The sequence below is a fragment of the Planococcus citri genome, chromosome 4 (genome assembly GCF_950023065.1).
Source record: "Planococcus citri chromosome 4, ihPlaCitr1.1, whole genome shotgun sequence".
In the NCBI taxonomy this organism is placed as follows: domain Eukaryota; kingdom Metazoa; phylum Arthropoda; class Insecta; order Hemiptera; family Pseudococcidae; genus Planococcus; species Planococcus citri.
This window is the reverse complement of record NC_088680.1, coordinates 24,053,727-24,076,164: the sequence shown is the minus strand read 5'-3', so window position 1 is coordinate 24,076,164 and position 22,438 is coordinate 24,053,727. Positions and strand designations below refer to the sequence as shown.

Below are 22,438 nucleotides of genomic sequence, written 5' to 3'. Positions count from 1 at the left end.
TGGCCAAAATTTGATTTTTGAAAATTCACCGAAAATCGAAAAAGGTACTTTACCACTTGAAATTTTGACAGGTGATGAATTTTTGCATGATCTTTCGATCTACGTTTGTAAGGTTTGAAAAATTTCGTGCACGTCCTATGTTGAAACGCGAATTCTGCGATTTCGGCTGACCTTTCAATCAAAATTGCCGCCATTTTGTAAGTAAGGCCAATTTTTTTTTCAGCAAGTTTGCTTTAAAATGTTCCTTAGGATGTCCCCTTTGAGGAAAAAGTTGTCCCGGAGGATCGGCAGGGGGTGCAATTACTCCCATTGCCGTGGACTAAAATGTTGTTCAAAAATTTTGAAATTTTTCCTTTTCATGGTTTGTTTGATACTTCATTTTCAAATTTTAAATTTTGACAATTTTTCTATTTAAAAAAAAAACTTCATTTTTTATTTAATAAAGAGATTTTTCAACATAAGCGCTAGCATAATGCTAGCGAATTGCTAGCGTCGATCTCTCTCATGGTATAGTTTGCTACTCTTAGATAAAGTGTGTCATCAAGTTGAATATAAGCTCAAGGTGGTATCTTGTTGAAAAGTAAGAAGAGTGACATCACTCTTCTTATACTATCCCAAGATGCTAGCGTTATGCTACCTCTGAGCTGGGACAGTCGCCTAATTTTTGGAATTTCCTGGAAAACTACCACCTGTTAAAGGTAAACACCCAGAATTTTTAAAAATTAATTAATAGTAATTACTTTACTGATCAAAGTTTTTCTACGCTAGCAAAATGCTAGCTTCTTGCTAGCATAATTTGCGCTAGCGTAAATGGTGCCGGAATATGAGACACTTTTTGCAAAAATTGCTAGCAAATCAGTCGCGATTTAGTTGCATGTACGTAGCAGAATGCAGAGCAAAGTGCCAACAAAATGCTAGCTTTTTGCTAGCTTTGTGCCAGCTACGTGCTAGCTATTTGTGCGCAATTCTGCTACTCTAATGCGACCTAATCGCAACTGATTTGCTAGCATTTTTTTAAAAAAGTGTCTCAAATTCCGGCACCATTTACGCTAGCACAAAATTTGCTAGCATTTGGTCAACTGGGCAATCGACTCGGGAGGTCAAAAATAGAATATAATTCAAATTTAAGTTTTCTAGGTCAATTTTCTGCAGCTTTCTACCTCCAAATGTGATAAAAATGTTGAAGTTTTCTTGAAAATTTTAGCCAATTTTGAATTTTTCAAAAATTTGCAAAAAAATCGAAAAATAAAATGCAACACCTGCAATTTGTTCTGTTTGGTATTTGGATGTTTTTTAGATTTTTCTTTGCCTCTTCAAATTTTTTTCTGGCAGTTAAGATGTCTCTGTAGTTACTCCTCGACTATAAAAATGTTTAAGATGGATTTTCCAATAATTTTAATTTAATTTTTCGTCAGTAATTTGCTATCAATTGTATCGATTGTCCAGCAGTTTTGAAGGATGTTTTTTTTTCAAAATCGTCAGAAATGCTACACAACTGTAAAAAATGTTTACAGAATTTTCTGCGATAATTTTTGAGCTTTTATCCAAATTAATAGGTTGATCGCGGTCGCTCACTCCCTGGGCACCTTGTACATTAGGGGAATTTTCATTAATCAGTGATCAATAGGTACCTACTTAATCTTTATAATCTTCTGTAATCTTTAGGTACTTATCTAATCGTGTTGTATTTTATTCAAAATATCCTCACCTAATTACTAATAAGTCATCCTTCGAAACGATCAATTTTTCTAAAAGCCAACTCCACTTAAAAATACTCCTTTACATACACCTCCCTTCGCCAACATCGCGCTGCACGGGTGTTATAAGTCGATAATTTGATTTTTCAGTTAATTAAAAACACAGCAGTGTAAAACCAGCACCCTTTACACCATACACTTGTACCCTCGACTTGTAATATTTGTCGCTTTTCGTTAATAATTTGCATATAGATTAACGTTTATTTTTATCCTTTTCTAGTCACGGTTAGTCTTTGATGTGTTAACAACAGGTAATGTAATAATTACATTTATTACAAGGAGCTGGCAATAGGGCAAGGCAGCTCCTGCGACTCGCTGCCATGTTAAAATTAACAAGCGTTCCACCCTCGTAATCAACAAAACAGAACATAAGAGACGCTCGCGTATAGTCCCTTGGTAATGCAAAGTACGCGAGAAATTTTTATTCTCCTTTGTGATGAATTTCGGAAATGAATTTGAAAAATTAATCAGCATCGCACGGTTATGGGGTGAATTTTAAATAAGCTTTCGCATATACGCGACGCGACGCAAAGGCCAAGCCGAAATACTATAATGTTACTAATTAATGAAGAATATCCCGCTGATTTTTAAAACGTACAGTAAGTACGATATAATGCTTAGATGAGAGGCAGACGTAGTTACGTAAATAGTCGAAATGTATATTCTTCCATCGTCGCTTAATTAGCGAGAATCGTTAATTTGCCTTCTACCAACCTACTGATATTTTAGAATGATTTTATGGTCACTAATTGCGGATAAAAACACGCCAACGAAATTGAAAGTAGGTAATGGAGATATTTTTTTAAGTTGCGAGTTTCTCGAATCGTTATAAATTATCCAATTTCAAACATCTTACAAACCACGAGTAGGTAGGGAAGCTGTTGAAAGATATTCGAGCTTTGCTAAGCGTCAAAATATCGTACTCCTCCCCTTATAGTATGGAGGAATTCAAAATGTACTCGGCGTTTGGTAAAACCTTTCAATAATGCTCGTTTATCATCAAATTACGTGCTAGAACGTCAAATAAATTTACAAATGAAAACTTTCCAATAGGTTTGTAATTCCAAACGAAAGGTTATAAATCCTTCCATACGCACGAGGTATATAGTGTTGGATATACTTACACGTTTAAATATTGAACTTATAAGGGTTGGGTGTGTTTTCGCCGGTGGAGTAGGTATTTTCGAGAGGTAGAGACGAAAATGGGACGCGATGAACGAAACTAATACGTATTGAAGAAATAAATAATTTATAAGTGGCGCATGACATCGGAAAAATTGAAGGATCCCTATATATACAAGAGAGAGAGTTAAACTAATGAAGATAAGCTATGTAAACTGTCAGATAAAGGTAATATTTCTCCAAGAAAACATCTTTATCAAACATGGGATCAAATAATACCTTCGTGCCAGATCTCTTCGTTGGATTATTTAAAGCAGAGAGACGTGTCTCGCATACGAAAACAGACTTCTTTACAAATAAAACGGTGTTATGCGTTGTAGGCGTTGAAAAAAAAACGTGTTTTTGCGAAAACGTGTGCCACGAACAAAAGGGACGTAAGTAATGCCATTTTCGAGAAACCACCGTCGAACTTTATCGATTATGGTTTTAAAAAATTGTCATAAAAATTCCAATGATATTTTTTAATGTGGTAAAGAGAAAATTTTGTTTATCTGCACTCTTCAGATACTTGCTGCAACATGTATAGGTACTGTAATAAGTAGGTGCATCGATGGTATTTATTTTTCAATGTTATTGAGTTTGACAAATAGGGTGCATAGAGAAAACAATTTGGAGGATTTTGACAAAATTCAGTAAAGACCTTCATTTTGAGTTGAAAGTAACTCAGAAAAAATTTGGGCTCCAGAGGTGTCTCTAGAGGAAAGATATGGACCCTGGGAGAGGGAGTATTTTTGAAAAATCTGTTTTTTCGCTTTAGCCCTTACCCAACCTGTTTTGGGGAAAATGACTCACTTTCAAAAAAATTATATTTGAGATTCTGCATCGATTTAGGCTATTGCCATCAAAATTCAAGACCATTTTTAGGGATCCACTGAGTGGTTAAGAATTTGCAAATCACTTATTTTTGGGCAAATTCGTGTTTTGAAAATTTTTTATTGGCAAATATTTCGCATTAGTTCAAGCCAAAACATCGAAAGCTAACATTTCTGAAACTGGGGAAATATTTTGGATTACAGAGATACGAATTTTTTGGGCATGATTGCCAATTTCAAAAAACCAAAAAAATTGTCAAGTTTTTGTGGTAGAAACATTTTTGAACTCAACACAAGAAATCGACTGAGTATGTTGAAATTCACCAGCAAACCAAATTTCCAGACTGGAATTTCATTTTTCAATTTTTTCTGAATTTTTTAAAATTTAAGCTTGATTACTTTTCTATTAAAAACTCGAATTTCTATAAAATTGAGTTAAAAAGCTTTGTAATTTTGTTTCGTAGGTATTTCGAGTCTTTCTGGAATCTTCAGTAAATTGCAACATAGATTTTTCAGGTTCGAATTGTGTTCATATAAATACATAGGTACCTACCTAACAAAGGTATCTCAACTGGTACCAACATTTATGAACTGGACATAGGATAATCGAAAGAGCAGCCCGAAATACTTATACCACCAGCCAAAACTTCCAATGCTGAAATTGATTTTTCGATTTTTGACAAATTTTTGAAAATTCAAAGGACCAAAATTAGAAAAAAAATCAAAATTCCAGAAAATTGACCTAGAAAAGTGAAATTTGGCTTATATCCTATTTTTGACCTCCAGAGACAATTGGTGATGGTTTCAAACAGTTTTGGAACTTCCAGTAGATTTTGGATTCTTCAGTTTTCGAAAAAAAAAACACCGTACCTAAGCATGAGAGAAAATGAAATTCAGCGACTTTAAACTCGGAGTAATTTTCTTTGTGATTCATTCGAGCGATTCAGGTTCATATTTTTTAAATCTTTTTGGGCTCGTTTGAATCCAAAATTTTCTCCGGTGATAAATTTTTGAAGAAATTTAAAAAATCAAGATCTGCTGGAGGCTTCAGAACGGTTTGAAATCATCCTAAATTGATTCCGGAGGTTCAAATTAAATTTATTTTTCCAAGTCAATTTGCTAAAATTTTGATTTTTCTCTAATTTTGGTCCAAATTTGAATTTGTAAAAATTGACCAAAAATTGAAAATAAATGTCAGCGCATCCTGAAATTTTGCAAAGTTGTATATTTTGGGCTCTCATTTCTTTCTAATGGATCGAATCCTTAATATGTTTCAACAATTGAAAAATCATTTTGAAGGGAGAGAGGAAGAAAATTTTAGCCCCTTTATGGCAATTTTTCCTAGGCTGTAAGATCCAAAAACTTGCTGAATACTCTAGAGTCTAGAGTAGCTCAAAACCACCTCCAGTTGATTGGAATGGTCAAAAGAAAAACTAAATTTCAAATTTTTATTTTTTTTATTTATGTTTTTTAAAAAGAAAATCTTGGAGAAAATTTGGATTTTGACACATTATACGAGTAGTTTATTTTGATCCTTTTATGGTAATTTTTTCAAAACTAAAAAAATGCAAGAAATTCATCGGAGGCTTCAGAAGGTCTCAAAAGCTCGAAAAATCCAACTCTGAAAGTCAAAAGGGCATTCAAAATTGCTTGGGAAAACTGTTATAGAGATTCTGACAGGAGGAAGAGTTTTTAAATAGGAATATTAGCGTTTAAATCGACAAAAAAAAAGTCACAAAAACAGTCAATTCGAGTTTGCAAGATCTGAATTTTATTTGGACCCTTTTCTATACTTAACAATACATATTTTCAAAACTAAAAAAATACAAAAATCCATCGGAGGTCTCAGATTGGCTCAAAAATGCTATCAATGACGTGAGACGTCGAAAATATGATGTAATAAACCAACCTTCAGCCATTTAGGCTCAGGCGTTTGCGAAAACTTAATTATTTATTTGTAGGTAGGTAGGTAGGTACCTGGCTAAAAAAATTTCACAGCGTGAAATTTCATTTAGTAGATATAAAAATCATTTTTACATTTGGTTCCTTATATTATTAGGTAAGTATTATTATTTATTTACTTCAATTTATAAGGATGTGCAGATTCCATTAAACTTTCCTCAATGTTGTTCGAAAGACCGGCCAGATTTTTTTTTTTTGAGGTCGATGCTCAGTCAATATTGAACACAGCTAATGATTGACTTCAATAGCCAATGCTGAAGTTTCGATAAAATTGATCACCATCAAACTGCCAGTTCCACGAATAAATCGATGCCTGATAATTTCACTCTGAAGGGTACAGTTGCCCATAATTCAACCCATTTCGTTCAACTATTTCTTTAACGGACTTTAAAACCTGAAAACATTTTCAAGAAACATTTTTGGTGAAGTCTGAGGTGATAATACAAATTACAACTCGATTTCAAATTGGGGGGGGGAGGACGAGAGGCATTTCACAAAGCAATGTAGATTTTTCATGATGAATATTCCACATCATCAATTGTTCAGGATGCTCAAAAAATCGAATATTCAATTGTTTTAAAATTTTCCAATTGTAAACCTGATGAAAATACTTCATAAATATACTCACGTGATCGAGTTCTTCTTGAGAATGAACTGCTGACACATTAAAACGAACTCTGGCAGCCATCAGTGGTGTCGCAGGGTAAACAACTCCGGCAGCAGCAACACCTCTCTTTTTCAGTTCCCTAATAACGAAACTGCAACAGAGAAATTTCGAGATAGAATAGAACTTACTGAGAATTTCCATTAACAAATTTCCAGTTTAAAAAAAAATAAAAATGATACTGATTAGCTTCATACCTTACAGCAGAAATCGAACCCAGAATCCAAGGTATAATATGAGACTCATCATCTCCACAAATATTCAAACCCATTTGTTTTAGATTACGTCTCATATAATGAGTGTTCTTCTTTATTTTGTCAACGAGAATATTGCCTACAATAAACATTCAATATTGTCTGACTGGAAAAAATATATAGGTACCTACCTAGACAAATCGATACAAATAACTTACCATTTGCAGTTTGAGAATGCATCAAAGTCTCAATAGCATGAATTGCTTGAACAACAACAGCTGGAGACATTTCAGATCCATAATTCGTCAAGGTATTTGTTCGAAAATGGTCTATGACGTTCTGTACAAATTGAAAAGACATAAGTGTAAGTATAAAGTGCACGAGTGGTAGGTATTCCACATAGCTTTGCTTTATTCAATACCTACTCGTACAAATACGTTGCTCAAATCTACCAAGAGATGAAATCGCACGTAATGAAATATTTATGAAAATGCCTGTTTTGTTAATTGAAATACACGAAGATGAATTCATAAGTCAACGGTATGCTTATTATTAAGCTTTCATCTCGATTGCACTTTCGGATGTAATATTAAATTTATGAGCAATACGAGATAAGTTATTAGATTCTAATTAGCATGCTAATCGCGAAATTCCTCGCGTTTAAAGCTCTGCAAGATTATTGTTAAAAATTCATAGCTACCGGAAAGCATCTAGGATTACCGAGGGAGTGCGAAGGTATTAAATACCTATTCATTTTTTTAATATTTAAAGATATAAGTAAGGAGCTGAATCGTCGAGTAAACGGAAATGTAAAGCGTCTTACGATAGAGCTAAATGAACGTACTTTTTTGCCGGATATGTAACCTCCATTTGAGGCGAATGCTTTACTGTAGGTTCCCATTAGAATATCTATATCTGAAGGGTCGACGTTGCAGTGGTTGAAGATGCCTTTGCCTTGAGGACCCAACATTCCTACTCCATGAGCGTCATCGATGAATAAATAAGCCTGAAAAGATGATGATAAATTTAAATAATAATTTTATTCGAAGGAGTTGTAAATTATTGGCTCAAAAAATAAGTATATCATACATAGTTTTTTTTTTTTTTTTTAGAAAATAGGTACCTAAATAATGAGTAGGTATTCTTACTTTATATTTTTTCTTCAACTGAATCATTCTCTTCAAATCCAAAATTGTCCCATCCATGCTGTAAATCCCTTCACATATGATGAAAATCTTCGAAAATAATTTTCCACCAGCTTTTTTATTCGCTTTCAAATTCTCGACTATTTTTATTTCCAAATCCTGAAAATCTGAAAAATACGACTCAAATAAAAACCCAAACAAACAGAAATATAACTCAAAAATATGAAACGCATACCATTGTGAAAATATTTAAATACACGAGTCTTGGATGTCCTCAGACCTAGAATTAATGAAGCGTGGTTTTTTTCATCGCTGAAAACTATGCATTTTTTCGATAAGATGGCTGGTAAATTCAACGCATTCGTAGCAAATCCGGCGCCACATAATAAAACGCTTTCAACTCCCAGAAATTCGCTCGTTAGTTTTTCAAGCTGTAAATGTAACTTGGTGATCTTGGCTGAAAGAAATACAGATAAATAATTCCATCACGAAGTGAAAAAATTTGAAGTAGGACTATTTTTTACTTACTCAGTTCATGATTCGGGACTGCAGAAGCTACTCCGTATTGATCAATTGAATTTACAATGTTCTCCATTTTCGTTTGAGGTAGAGTTGCCAATCCTAAGTAATTGAAGGAACCCATATTTATACATTCGAAATGCCTACCGGTGTATCTGGTGGAAAATAATGTATTTTTAGTAGGCAAAAAGGTGAGGTTATTTTTTTTTTTCATTCTTTTATTTGGCTTACTCGAAAGTCCATCCGTGGTCTTTCCTCTTCCTTTCTATTAGAGTGACTTTTGAAGATTGTCCACTAGATATTGGAGCATGACTACAATCGCAGACTTTACGATATATATAATGAAAATATATTTCGTCGAATTTATCGTATAATCCTTTAAATTTCTGCAAAAATGAAAATTTTCAAAAATTCATCAATTTTTATCAAAGTAAAAAAACAGCTAAATTCATAAAAAAAAAAAAAAAAAAACTATCTAGATAGTAAAGCAGTTTTTTTACTCCATATTTTCCTGAATTTATTCTCAAGGGTGGAAAAATCTCAATTTAATGCACAGCCTTTGTTATTCCTTATTTTTTATGTTATCTACGAGTTTGTAAGTAAACTGATTTTTCTGTAGAAAAATATACAATACTTGACACTGTTAAATAATGCGAAAAAAAATTTCAAATGAACAGATACCTATCAGACTTATAAATGGAAATTTGAAAATAAACTCAACAATAGGTAGATGTATGAAAAATAATTGGTCTTGAAGTAAAGCTCAATGCTCGTTACGCTCGCTCTGCCATTTACGCTCGACGTTTCAAAAATTGTATTTTACGTACCTTTTTATAGGCTTCTCCAGCATGTTTCGGGTAAAATAGAATTCTATTTAGAGATCCTAACAGAATCAAAATTCGAAAACCAATCAACATTAGAGTTCTAATATAATAAGGAATTTTGTTAACATCTGCCATTGTAAAACAAATGATCACTTTCACCAAACAATACTGATCAGGGATGACTTTTTTTTTTACAATTTGAATTACTTATCAAATTTCACCGGGAGAAAACACTAAATGATCCGTGGTGTGGATTCCGAAACTTTTTGGCCAGCGCAATGGGGATTATCTAAGTAGTCAAAATTAAAAATAAAACTTGGCTTATATCGCCCAATAAATCACATGTAAACGGCGCGTAAATGATTCACTCAAGATAAGTGCATCTTTTAGATAAAGATATCTACGGTTGTGTAACGTGTGTGAAAAGATTAAAAAATATACCTACATAGAGCATAAAAAATTTAATTTTAAAAATTAAACAAGTAAATTAATTAATTTCAGTGTATGTTTAAAATATCGACTAATTTTTCAAATGAAATTTCTTCGGATATATTCTTCGTTTTGATATTTTCATCTTGATTGGAAATAAAAATCAATCCATTTTCTATTTCTTTCCAGCCGTATTTCTTGACCCATTTTTTCATCGAACCCTCTGAAAAAATTGAAATTTCGTTGTAATACGAAACGTAACAAGCTCAGTGATCGAACAAAATATACATTTCAAAGATGATTTTCTTCACTTACCATCGATATTTCCTAACAATTCGCATAATGAATGTTTATTAATAGACTGGAAAGTGATTCCAACGACGTGGCAGACGAATTTACGAATGGAATCTTGAAATCCTTGGATTTTAGCGTATAAATCGGGCATCGAATAAATACTAGCCCAAAACTGCTGGAAATTACAACTTTCCAATAAATCAGCCAGGTATACGATTTGACTGATGGGAGCTTCTTTACACTACGATAAAGAACCGTGAATTAGAACAAAACACTACATCGTAAGAATCGGTATTGATATTTGCAGTTCTTCGTCAAGTTACCATTTGTTCACTAAGCAGACATTTGCAAAGAGCGAAATCTGTGTGGGGTAAGTTGGTCAAAGCTTTGAGCAAAATTTGACTCGTGATATCGATATTGTATTGTTGATTGAACTGGTATAGTTTCAAGACGGCGATATTGGCTTCTAAATCGTAAGCGTTTTCTTGAGACTGTACTTCGACGTATCTTTCCAGTGTTGGTAGATTAACAGGATTATACCTTGAAGAATAAGAAAAGAAACATTGCGAGGTATTATTTAGGCGATTTTAATGCTTATTTCTTAGTAAAAATGGACTAATGAGGAATTACTGATAACGAGTAAAACACACTGATTTACCTTTCTATTCCGTTGAGGAACTGAGCGACATTCTGACGCATAGCTTCGGCCATTCTTACGTTCGATGGTGAGATGTTCGAAATACTTGATTAATTATTAGATACTTTAATTAAAGAGCAATTAAACCTTAAAAAACTTTGCTTCTTCGACTTCTTCGAAAAAAAATTAGAAAAAATATGAAAATTATCGGCGACGTTGTTTTTGTTTTTTGGATTGCAGAAATGGAATTTTTTGCTTTGTTTTCTTCGGAATTTTTTCGTATGCGGTGAAGAGATTGGAATTTTGTTTTCGATTTTTATTCAATTTTCAAGGAAATTTGGGACATAATTTTCATTTATCAATATTTTTGTTATAATTTTGTCATTATTTATTAATTTTTTTCGAATTAAAAATGATTGTATCGTAATTCGTAATTTTGTCATTCTGATCCAAGTAACATTACTTTTCGAACAGATGTCGTCATTCGATATTTGATCAAAATGCTTACAGTTTTAGCTTTTGGCTGCACTGATTTCGATCAGGTTGACTTTGTTGTGAATCAAAATTTTCTGTTTGAAATTTTGAATGCTTGTCTTTTTTTTTTTTGCTGATAAGTGATAATGATAAAACACCACGAGTAGTTGCACAGGAATTAACTTGAAATTATTTCCTCGAATCGACTTCCATTTCTTATTTCTATGAATTGTGATATGTCTAACAGAATCCCAAGAAAGCTACATCAAGCAAAATGAAACCGCAAGAAATCGAAAGTAAGTTATCATAGGATTACTACGTGAATAAATTGCTCGATGAACGCCGACCGGCGTCACTACAGATCCCTTTATATCACAGGTAAACTTATAGAATTGCAAGATAGTACTTCTTCATCGGATGTTTTGAAACATGATTCGGATACTGAACCTGCCAGCACATCGCAATCAGTCCAAAACACTTCATCTTCGACCGAAAAGGAAGAGAAATGTAGTAAGTATCAACGTTCTGCTTTTAGAAATTTTTACTGTCGAATTTCACGAAAGATTTGTCACCTGAATTGATGTATTCTTTGCGATAGTTCTGAAACCGGAAGACCAACTAAGAGCTTTCCTACCAGTGCTGCAGAATTTATACCAACTAGAGGAATCGATGCCTTTTCAAGAGCCAGTAGATCCGATAAAAATGGGTTTACCCAATTACTTTACCATTATCAAAGAGCCAATAGACTTGTCGATCATCAAAAGAAAGCTCGACGATGGCCAATACATTGATCCGTGGGATTTCGTCAACGATATGTGGCTGATGTTCGATAACGCTTCGCTGTATTTCAAAAAATCGTCCGCAGTTTATAAATGTTGTACTAAAGTAAGTTAGATTTCGATTTGTTGAAATTATTTTGAATTTTCGTACTGATCTAATATGAGATCTTACTACATGTTTTTCTTCTATTTGGTTTCCGAAACAGTTGGTTGAAATCTTTGGGAAAAAGATAGACCAAGTTATGCGAAACATGGGTTATTGCTGCGGTCGTAAGTATACATGCAGTCCTCGAACGCGGCGCTGTTCTGGTAACCACGGTGAGATAATACAAAAGGACACAGACTATTTCAGTTATCAAAACGAGTAAGTTAGCGGTATCGTCGTTTTACTTCTCGAATATTTATCAATTGTAACGAAACTTTTTCTAAATGTGCCAGGTACACTTTCTGTGCTAAATGTTTCGATGAAATACCCGGAGATACAGTTACCGTAGGTGAAGATGCTTTTCAACATCGGACGTAAGTGACATGCTAGGACTAATCTAATCTATTACATATATCACATGGAGTGTTTCTATGTGTTTTGTATCACATGACAGCTGTCTGGGTATTATTCATCCACTCGGTACTTTGCCTTGTGATTTCAGATTTATCAAAAAGAATCAGTTTGTGAAAGCGACGAACAGTGTCCCCGAAATGGAGCCGTTTGTCGAGTGCCTAGATTGTGGCAGAAGATCACATCAAATATGTGTTATGTATATGGATCAGATGTGGTATTCAAGGCTAGTATCAAACTACGCTCGATGAGAGCAGTTTGCATATTTCGCCCACCAGAGTTTGATAATAATATATTGGTTCATTATGCTATTATTTTCTATTTTTTTTTTTTTTTTTTGTAGATTCGTTTGCAAAAATTGCAACAAGATTAAAAAAGTGAACAAAAAAGAAAGCAAATTACGTGCAAGAATGTTACCAATCACTACTCTAGGCACTCACATGGAAACCAGAGTGAACCAGTTCCTTAAAAAGAAAAACGCCGGAGCTGGCAAAGTGACCGTTCGGGTCGTATCAAGTTGTGAGAAAACAGTCGTAGTAAAACCTGCCATGAAGAGTCGGTAAGTACTACTTGAATATAAAGCTATGCAGTATTCCAAAATCAACTTTGAATTGTGACGTGTCTCGTATTCGTTTTGCAGATTCGTCGATACTGGAGCATTACCCGAACAGTTCCCGTACAAAGCGAAAACTTTATTAGCTTTTCAAGAAATTGACGGCGTCGACGTGTGTATTTTTGGTATGCATGTTCAAGAATGCGGATCGGAATGTCCACCACCGAATCAAAGACGCGTATACATCGCGTATTTTGACTATGTGCAGCTCTTTCAACCGGAATGTTTTCGTATTGCAGTTTATCAAGAAATTCTATTAGGCTATTTGGATTACGTTAAAAAATTAGGGTACGTTTATGTGATACAAATCAAAGTTGAGCCATCGTTTCCTCAATATGGTTCGCCCAATTTTTTTTTTTATATATATATCAATTTTTGCTTTCTTTTAGGTACATGGTGGCTCATATAAGGGCTTTTACTCCTCCAGAAGAAGAGAATTTCATGTTTCATTGTCGTCCTGACGATCAAAAGAATTTCTCGCAGAAACGATTAACAGAATTGTATAGAAAAATGTTAGATAAAGGTATCGTCGAGAAAGTAATAGACGAATACAACGTAAGTGCCAACTTTCATATTTCCTGAAACGTCAAATTTAGTAGCCGAGAAAATAAGTTTTCTCTTTTATTGTCTTCATTTCGTAGGATATTTTGAAACAAGCGATGGAAGATCAAATACAATCTGTCACCGGTTTGCCGTATTTCGAAGACGATTTATGGCCTAACGTGTTAGAAGAAAGTATCAATGAGTTGAAACAAGAGGAAGAAGAAAAAAGACAGCAAGCTGGAGCTGCAAAAACTGCCTCAAACGCGGTAGATGAAGTAAGTTCCTGAGAAAGTCAATCAATCTAGCTGAATGAGCTATTGATACTAATTGTGCATTTTAATAATGATCTTGCGTGTAATATTTCAGCAGCTCGGATACGATGTATGCATCGATGATAATGGAAATAAAATAATGAATTTGAATTATTTAATGGCCAAGATTTACAAAGCTATGGTGAAATACCAGCATAATTTCTTCGTTATTCGTTTACATTCGGCTGAGACTGCAGCCAACTTACCGGTAAGTGTCGTGATCGGATGTTTTGTCGTTTGTGAGACCAGTTTGAAGAATTGTTTTCTAATCTTGTTTCATTTTATTGGCAGCCTATCGCAGATCCGGATCAGCTAATCGCATGTGACCTCATGGACGGTGGAGATGCGTTCTTAACGATGGCTCGTGAAAAGGGTTACGAATTTTCGTCGCTACGTCGAGCGAAATTCTCGACAATGGCGTTAGTCTATGAATTATTATATACCCGCATTCCAATTGATTATTTTTACATCTGTAATAAATGTAAAAAAGTAGTCGAAATGAGATTCCATTGTGTCAGGTGTAAAGTAAGTATCAAGTTTGACATGTTTTTTTTCGAAATTCAAACGTTTCGTATCTTGATAGACTTGTGTATTTTGCATTTGTTTTGTTTCCATTGTTTAGGATTACGATCTTTGTATATCTTGTTTCGACAAAGAAGGACATCCTCATAAAATGAACAAGGTTTATTTGGGTTTGGATCTCGAGAACGATACTTTATCGACTTTAGAAGTATCAGCCTATCCTCTGGTACGTATCGTTATTCCTGTAATGTCGCTTTTTACCCACAGCTGTTCATTTTTTTTTTTTTTTTTTTTTTTTTTTGTTTGACTTGTGTTAATCAGGAAGTAAGAAAACAATCGATGCAGGTTTGTATCGACTCTTTGACTCACGCTTGCCAATGTCGAGTCGCAAGTTGCCCGTTATTAAGTTGTCAGCGCATGAAACGTGTTATTCTTCACTCTCGTACCAAGCAATGCAAGCTGGAAGGGAAGGTAAGTTGCCCAATTTGCAGGCATCTTACGATTGTGGTTTACCATCACGCCAAAGATTGTCGAGTGAGTATAAATTTCCATTTCTTCAGAACAAAGTTCCCTGCTCGATGGTTAATTTCATGTTGTAAAAATTTATTCTCAGGATACAGAATGCGCAGTGCCCGAATGTTCGAGTATCAGAAAGGAAATGAACCAGATACTACTGCAGCAAAGCGTAGAACGAGCTAAATTGCTATTGCGTCATGTAGCTGAGATGAAATCGAGTATCTCGAGCAGTACCGAATCAAGTTCGCAGTCCAATTCAGAGACTTCGTCTCCGGGCAGTTCTGGACAAAATTCGTCTCAGACTCCGACTAAGAAGAGTGTGCGAGTGTTATTATCGACAGCGCAAGTATTGCATTTGCCGAGCCATCCTCAGCTGCAGCAAGACAAAGTACTACAAGAACTGAAGGCAAATCCTCAACTTACGGTAGCGTTTGTGAAGGAAAGACGAGAAGAACAGCAACAATCGGGTGATCGTACGAAACAGCTGCCCGCGCTACAGTCTTCGGTTGCCGATGGACCGATTCCGATGGAAGTGGATGTTGTAGCGCCTTCTGTGACTGGTGGTGAGTAAGAAAGTACGGTGTCAATGTTGCCACTTGTTTGCTGAAGAGGAGGGAACTCTTTGATATCAAATCTGCGGTTGGAACGAAACTTGTTTGAATGTCTGACCTTTTAAGGTCATTGACCCTGACCTACCTGCCTAGTCACTCATGTTCGTCTGTTTAGATGTCTGGAATCTTCAGACTGCATGCCTGTCTGCCTTTCAAAGGTCGGCTGCCCGCTGATCTGCGCTCTTAAGGTGAATGACCCATCTCAAGGTCAATTACCTACCTGTCTAGACTGTCAAGGTTATCTTTGTGTCAGGATTGTCTGGCTTCTTAAGGACATTAACATGTTAGTCTAGAATTTCCCGGTTGTGTAATGCATGTCTAACTCCTTAAGGTCATTGACCCATCTGTCTGATCTTCAAGGTCACTGACCTACCTGCCTAGACTGTCAAGGTTGTCTTTGTGCCAGGATTGTCTGGCTTCTTAAGGTCATTGACATGTTAGTCTAGAATTTCCCGGTTGTGTAATGCATGTCTAGCTTCTTAAGGTCATTGACCTGACTAACTGACATATTAGGGTCATTAAAATAGCAGTCTAGTTTCTCATGGTTGTCTGTCTGTCTGTCTGTCTGTCTGTCTAGCCTCATAAGGTCATTGACGCATCTGTCCGATCTTCAAGGTCGCTGACCTACCTGTCTAGACTTACAAGGTTGTCTTTGTGCAAGGATTGTCTGGCTTCTTAAGGTCATTGACATGTTAGTCTAGAATTTCCCGGTTGTATAATGCATGTCTAGCAGCCTAAGGTCATTGACCTGACCGACTGACATATTAGGGCCATTGAACTACTGGTCTAGTTTCTCATGGATGTCTGTCTGGCTAGCCGCATAAGGTCATTGACCCATCTGTCTGGTCTTTTACGTCACTGACCTACTTGTTGAGACTCCCAAGGTTGTCTGTGTGTCTGACTGGTTAACAAAGGTCGTCTGGCTTCTTAAGGTCATTGACCCGTTAGTCTGGTTTCTGAAGGTTATCTAATGCATGTGCAGCTTCTTAGGGTCATTGACCTGACAATCTGGTATCTTGAGGTTCATTGACGTGACCGTCTGGTGACTTCAGGTCACTGACCTACCAATCTAGCATCTCATGGTTGTCTATCTGCATATCCGCATAAGGTCATTGACCCATCGGGCTGGTCTTTTAAGGTCACTGACCTATCTGTCTAGGCTCTCATGGTTGTCTATCTGTATAGCCTCATAAGGTCATTGACTCATCAGTCTGGTCTTTTAAGGTCACTGACCCAACCTAGCTGTCTAGCCTCTCGTGGTTGTGCTTGTCTTTCCTCTTTAGGTCTTTGACTCGTTGGTCTGCTTCTCAAACATTTTTTGGCTATCAAAATAACTGAATATTTTGGAAAATCAGGAAGTGAAGACTTTCTAGGCTGCTCTAGGGAAAACCGAACTTGACGACTTTTTGGCAATTTTGGTAAACTGGTTTGTCTGGCGATTATGGCAAAAATGGCACTTTTTGGCTACCTACTGAGGCAAAAATGAGGACTTATTTTGACGATTGAGGCCAAATGTATGACTTTTCTGAATATTTTGGCGAGAAAGCAAGCCTTTCTTGGCAATTTTGAAGTACTTAGTATTTTTTATAAACTTTTCCAGATTAATAGAACTTTTTGGTAATTTTGCCAAAAAAAAAGAAGTATTTACTTGAATTTTACGAAAGACTTGTCGCCTGAATTGACGTATTTCTTGTTTCAGTTCTGAAACCGGAAGTTCAAAAAAGAGCTTTCCTACCACTGCTGCAATATTTATTCCAACAACATGAATCGCTGCCTTTCCGAGAACCAGTTGATCCAGTAGAGTTGGGTGTACCCAATTACTTCGATGTTATCAAAAACCCGATGGACTTGTCGACCATTATAAGCAAGCTCAACGATGGCCTGTACGGTGATCCGTGGGATTTCGTCAACGATGTATGGCTGATGTTCGATAATGCTTGGCTATTCAACTTAAAATCGTCCTGCGTTTATAAATGTTGTACTTTGGTAAGCTAAAATGTCAAAATTACGAGTACGTTGCCGTTTTGAAGTAATTACAACTCTATTTCTTTCTGTTTTGACTCGTTAAACAGTTAGCTGAACTTTTCCGATACGAAATCACACCAATTATGCAAAGCCTAGGTTATTGTTGCGGTCGCAAGTATACGTTTAGTCCAGAAAAGCTGACCTGCTTCGGTAAACAACTGTGCCAAATTCCCAGAGAAGCCCAGTATTTCAATTACCAAAACAAGTGAGTTACTCTTGCGATGTTAGACGTTTTACTTTCGAGCTTTGTGAATTTTAGAGTGACCTTTTTTTTTAATGTTTCAGATACACTTACTGTGTTAATTGTTTCAAGGAAATACCTGGAGATGAAGTAGCCGTAGCTGACGATCTTTCTCAATCTCCAACGTATGTGGCCGGATGTATTTTAGAATTAATCTATCAAGTGATGTACGTTAATCTTATTTTTTTTAGTGTGATTAAAAAGGATCAGTTCGTAGAAATGTGTAACGGATGCCGCGAAACGGAATCGTTTGTAGAATGCTTAGAATGTGGCATAAAATTGCATCGAATATGCATTTTGCACGTCGATCAGATATGGCCTTCGGAGTAAGTATCAAAACAAAAAAAAAATTGTGCTCAAATCCAAAAATCATGGAATATTGGAGCTATTGACAATTTTAATTTGTTTATTGTGTTTTTCTTTATTTTTTTTTTTGGTAGATTCGTTTGTGACAATTGTTTGAAGAAAAATAACATGAAAAGAAAAGAAAATGAATTCCGTGCCAAGGCGTTACCAATTACTGAATTATCTACCTACATCGAAGCCAGAGTCAACAAGCTCCTCGAAGATAGAGAGCTCGGAATTAGCAAAGTGACCGTTCGTGTTATATCCAGCTCGCAAAAAACGATGAAAGTGAAACCTTACATGAAGAGTCGGTAAGTTAAATTCAAAAATATCGAGCTATGAAGCTCCCATAACCATAAATTTAATTGTGCCTGTTATTCGGTTCGCAGATTCGTCGATACAGGAAAATTACCCGAACAATTCCCATACACAGCGAAAGTTCTATTTGCATTTCAAGAAATCGACGGCGTTGACGTGTGTGTTTTCGGTATGCATGTTCAAGAATACGGATCCGAATGCCCTCAACCGAATCAAAGACGCGTATATATCGCGTATTTTGACTACGTGCACTTTTTCGAACCTGAGACGTATCGTACTGACGTTTATCAAGAGATTTTATTAAGCTACTTGGATTACGTTAAGAAATTAGGGTACGTCGATGCGATACGAAAATCGAATTTGAACCATTGGCTCGCTTAATTTTTTCTTTGATCAATTTTATTTGTCTCTATAGGTATACCATGGCTCATATGTGGGTGTGTTCTCCGCCCAAAGGAGAAGATTTCATTTTTAATCACCATCCTCATAATCAGAAAGTTCCTTCTCACAGACAATTAATGATTGGGTGTCGGGATCTGTTGGGTAAAGCCGGTTACAAAGTAAGTATAGCTAATATTTCGTATCTATTAAAACATAAATTTTGATGACCAATTCGGAAATAACGTCGTTTTCGTAGGATATTTTGAAACGAGCTATGGAAGATAAGTTACAATCTGCCGCTGAACTGCCGTACTTCGAGGGCGATTTTTGGCCTATTATCTTGGAAGAAATTATTAAAGATTTGGACCAGCTGAAAGAAGAAAAAAAAGTGCAAACTGATGCTAAAGACTTAATAGCCATAATTTACGCAATTATGGAAAAAGTGAAAGATGGTTTCCTCGCTATTCAATTACACTCGACTCGAACAGCAGCCACCTTGCCGGTAAGTGGCGCGACCGAAGCTATACGTTTGAATTTGGCTCGCATTTTTGCGACCCGTTTCGAGTAGAAATGAATTGTTTGTAGAATCACTAAAAAGTGATGTTGCGACCGATCGAAATAGGTTGACATTTCGCGAGAAATTCAAATACTGCCTCGAAAATTTTTTAAAAGAATTTTTGAAGAATTTTGGGCCCAAAATTGGGCCATGATTATTTTCTGGAATTTCTGAAGAAAGTGTCATGCGACCTTAGAGTGGTCCTTAACTACATGGCAAAAAAAATGTGCGATTTTTTCCGCTCCCACCCCCTAAAGTGGTGACCTCTGGTAATTCCCTATTTTTTTTTATTTTTTCCATTTTCGAAAAATTCGGGCTGCGGTGGGCCCCTCAATTTTCAAAATTTTGAAAAAACCTAATTCAAAGAAAAATTTTCAAACTTTCAAAATTTCGACTTCCATCATCTATAAAAGGAACCTTTTGAGTAAAATAGACTGTCATGACGATTTTAGCCCCCTCCCATGAAAAACAAGTTGACCCCCCCCCCCAGAATAGCTGAAATTCGTATATTATATGGGATGTCCTGAAATTAGTTGTTTTTGATCTTTCCCCCTCCCAAGCCACAAAGTGGTGTCCTTTGGTGAGAAAAGCTTCCCAATTTTTTATTTTTTACATTTTCGAAAAATTCTGGCTACGGTGGGCCCCTCAATTTTCAAAAATTTGAAAAAATCTAATTCAAAGAAAAAGTTTTAAAATTTCAAGTTCCACCATCTCTAAAAGGTCCCTTTTGAGTAAAATAGACTCTCATGACGATTTTAGCCGTCTCCTGTGAAAACCAAGCTGACCCCCTCCCCCTCAGAATAACTGAAATTTATATTTTAGGTACCATGGTACCTATGTGGGAAATCCTAAAATATATTGAAACAACACACGAGTCCCCTCTTCCCCTTAATGATTTAATATCAATGGTCCTTTTGATAACAAAAAACTCGTTATCAAAAGGACCATTTATATTGAATCATTAAGGGGAAGAGGGGACTCGTGTGTTGTTTCAATTCATTGCTAGTATGCAACAATGCAAGTGGACAATTTGCATCAACATATCAGTAATGATAATGACCAAAAACAACATATTTTAGGATTTCCCACATGGGTAGGTATCTAAAATAAAAATTTCAGCTATTCTGGGGGGGGGGTCAGCATGGTTTTCACGGGAGGGGGCTAAAATCGTCATGAGAGTATATTTTACTCAAATCGGACTTTTTAGAGATGATGGAACGAAATTTTGAAAATTTGAAAATTTTACATTGAATATTTTTCTCACAAAAGGACACCACTTTGTGGGTTGGGAGGAGAAAAGACCAAAAACAACTAATTTTAGGACATCTCACATAATATATATGAATTTAAGCTATTCTGGGGGGGGGGGGTCAGCTTGGTTTTCATGGGAGCAGGCTAAAATTGTCATGAGAGTCTATTATACTCAAAAAGGAACCTTTTAGAGATGATGGAACTCAAAATTTTGAAATTTTTCTTTGAATTAGATTTTTTTTAATTTTTGAAAATTGAGGGGCCCACCGCAGCCCGAATTTTTTGAAAATGGAAAAAATAAAAAATTATTTTCTCACCAGAGGTCACCATTTTAGGGGGTGGGAGCAGAAAAAATCCCAACTTGAAAAATAAGGGCCACACTAATGCGACCTATCAAAATAGATTGAAATTTCGCGAAAAAATAAAATAGTTCCACAAACTTTTTTTTGAGCATATTTGAAGAATTTTGAACACAGAATTGAGTCATGATTTCTGGAATTTCTGTTTCAGACAGCATTTTTTAGAACGCTTTTGAAGAATTTTGAGCCTACTCAAAATGGATCTAAATTTCGGTGTCCGACAGAATTTTTTGAGCAGTTTTTAATTTTTAGGAAAAAATTAAAAATTCGCCTCAAAAATGTTATTGGACATTTTTGTGGGTACTGTCGAAAAAGGGATGTACCTACAACCTATCAGATTTGGTGGAAATAATACCAGAAAATCCATTATTCATTATCCAGGTTTGGGCTCAACATTTTTCAGAAGTGCTCAAAAAAATTTTGACTGAAATTTCGTTAGATTCATTTTGATAAGTGACATAAAATCTTTTTCAGAAATCCGTGAAATCATGACCCAATTTTGGGCTCAAAATTCTTCAAAGGTGCTTGAAAACATTCTCGTAGGAATATTTGAATTTTTCGGGAAATTTCAGCCCATTTTGATAGGTTGCAACGTCACTTTCGAGTAAATGAGTCGCAAAAATGCAAGCCAACTTGGCACTTTTTGTCGGTTGCAGTGTAGACTGTACCAAAGCCCTTTTTCTGATCTGGCTTTTATTTTATGCGCAGATTATCGAAGATCCGGATCCGTTAATCGCCTGTGACCTCATGGACGGTAGAGATGCCATCTTAACTTTGGCTCGTAACAGACATTACGAATTTTCAACCCTTCGTCGAGCGAAATTCTCATCGATGGCGATGCTGTATGAAATACATATTATCCAAAATATGCAGAATTACAAGCGTTGCGGAAACGCCGAGGGTCAATTTCAACGTGCAGCGTTTCCGTCGCATTTTCGTGTTTTCTGAACCTGAAAACAATACGAAATGCCACCCCCAAGTGTGTTGATTTTTTGTTTCATTTTATTTGAAACACTTGTTGAATTGTTGTTTTTTTATTGTGTTCATATTTTTTTAAATACCTACTCGTTTCATTTTACTTATTTACTTTTGAAACCTATCGTTAAATTCACTATTTTTTGTGACATTTTTTATACCACTTGGGATTTTTTTACCGAATTGATTTTTTGTGTATTTCTAAGTCGTTCTACCATTTATTACAACTCTCATTGTGTTGTTCCTATCATTTTTCTAAAGGTGTCTACTTACTTGGTTCTGAAACCTCTTGTTGAAGTTCGCAAGTTTTTGTTACATTTTTTAAAGCACCTGTTTAGATTATTTCTCTTTAGTGACTTTCATGAGACTTTTTATACTTTTTATTTTCAATGTGCGATTTACTATGTTTTTATATGTATTTCGATAAGTTGTAGTTATGGCAATTTATGAATTTAATGTTGATAATTTTAAAATGAATGGATAATGATATTTTGTTGGGTCGTGTATTCGTTTTCGTTTCAATTCAACATACTTTATTTCGTGTTCAAAAATTCCACCCGGATGTCCCTTTTTGGGTTTTTGCCTGAACAACTTCAATGTCGTGCTTGGAAAAAGTAGGTGAAACGAAAAAGACGAAGAATTA

General features: G+C 35.5%; 3 protein-coding genes across 4 annotated transcripts; 1 reads left to right on the top strand and 2 right to left on the bottom strand.

Moving 5' to 3' along the window:
• Positions 1–5,499: 5,499 nt before the first annotated feature.
• Positions 5,500–9,365, bottom strand: LOC135842964 (serine palmitoyltransferase 2-like). Its single transcript, XM_065360662.1, has 10 exons — positions 9,063–9,365; positions 8,467–8,621; positions 8,245–8,390; positions 7,952–8,173; positions 7,720–7,883; positions 7,416–7,577; positions 6,790–6,910; positions 6,575–6,710; positions 6,342–6,471; positions 5,500–6,107 (listed from the first exon to the last, which is right to left on the bottom strand). Exons 1-10 carry the CDS (start codon positions 9,192–9,194, stop codon positions 6,036–6,038), a joined length of 1,440 nt encoding a protein of 479 aa, XP_065216734.1. The 5' UTR covers positions 9,195–9,365; the 3' UTR covers positions 5,500–6,035.
• A 140-nt stretch (positions 9,366–9,505) lies between these two features.
• eIF3k (eukaryotic translation initiation factor 3 subunit k) lies at positions 9,506–10,625 on the bottom strand. Its single transcript, XM_065360663.1, has 4 exons — positions 10,441–10,625; positions 10,106–10,322; positions 9,804–10,023; positions 9,506–9,711 (listed from the first exon to the last, which is right to left on the bottom strand). Exons 1-4 carry the CDS (start codon positions 10,491–10,493, stop codon positions 9,557–9,559), a joined length of 645 nt encoding a protein of 214 aa, XP_065216735.1. The 5' UTR covers positions 10,494–10,625; the 3' UTR covers positions 9,506–9,556.
• Positions 10,626–11,020: 395 nt separating this feature from the next.
• On the top strand, positions 11,021–22,301 carry LOC135845483 (histone lysine acetyltransferase CREBBP-like). 2 transcript variants are annotated; one of them, XM_065364066.1, is made up of 24 exons: positions 11,021–11,189; positions 11,284–11,403; positions 11,492–11,778; positions 11,879–12,036; positions 12,111–12,191; positions 12,320–12,454; positions 12,572–12,787; positions 12,869–13,129; positions 13,231–13,396; positions 13,483–13,659; positions 13,751–13,903; positions 13,987–14,220; positions 14,318–14,443; positions 14,539–14,751; positions 14,831–15,296; positions 17,044–17,330; positions 17,417–17,574; positions 17,655–17,735; positions 17,802–17,936; positions 18,051–18,266; positions 18,345–18,605; positions 18,689–18,833; positions 18,911–19,156; positions 21,529–22,301. In XM_065364066.1, the coding sequence occupies exons 1-24, from the start codon at positions 11,168–11,170 to the stop codon at positions 21,766–21,768; spliced, it is 4,584 nt and encodes a 1,527-aa protein (XP_065220138.1). In that variant the 5' UTR covers positions 11,021–11,167; the 3' UTR covers positions 21,769–22,301. The 2 variants fall into 2 exon arrangements, with proteins under 2 accessions (XP_065220138.1, XP_065220136.1); XM_065364064.1 differs by having other exon boundaries at positions 11,272–11,403.
• Positions 22,302–22,438: the final 137 nt, after the last annotated feature.

Coding starts and splice junctions, on each gene's coding strand:
- LOC135842964 (XM_065360662.1), bottom strand. CDS start 9,194: ATGGCAGATGTTAACAAAATTCCTTATTATATTAGAACTCTAATGTTG. Junction 7,884..7,951: donor ATTTAAATATTTTCACAATG/GTATGCGTTTCA, acceptor CGTATTTTTCAG/ATTTTCAGGATTTGGAAATA. Junction 6,711..6,789: donor GCATTCTCAAACTGCAAATG/GTAAGTTATTTG, acceptor TGTTTATTGTAG/GCAATATTCTCGTTGACAAA.
- eIF3k (XM_065360663.1), bottom strand. CDS start 10,493: ATGGCCGAAGCTATGCGTCAGAATGTCGCTCAGTTCCTCAACGGAATA. Junction 10,024..10,105: donor GTCTGCTTAGTGAACAAATG/GTAACTTGACGA, acceptor TCTTTATCGTAG/TGTAAAGAAGCTCCCATCAG. Junction 9,712..9,803: donor ATTGTTAGGAAATATCGATG/GTAAGTGAAGAA, acceptor CAATTTTTTCAG/AGGGTTCGATGAAAAAATGG.
- LOC135845483 (XM_065364064.1), top strand. CDS start 11,168: ATGAAACCGCAAGAAATCGAAA. Junction 12,455..12,571: donor GATCAGATGTGGTATTCAAG/GCTAGTATCAAA, acceptor TTTTTTTTGTAG/ATTCGTTTGCAAAAATTGCA. Junction 18,834..18,910: donor TGGGTAAAGCCGGTTACAAA/GTAAGTATAGCT, acceptor TCGTTTTCGTAG/GATATTTTGAAACGAGCTAT.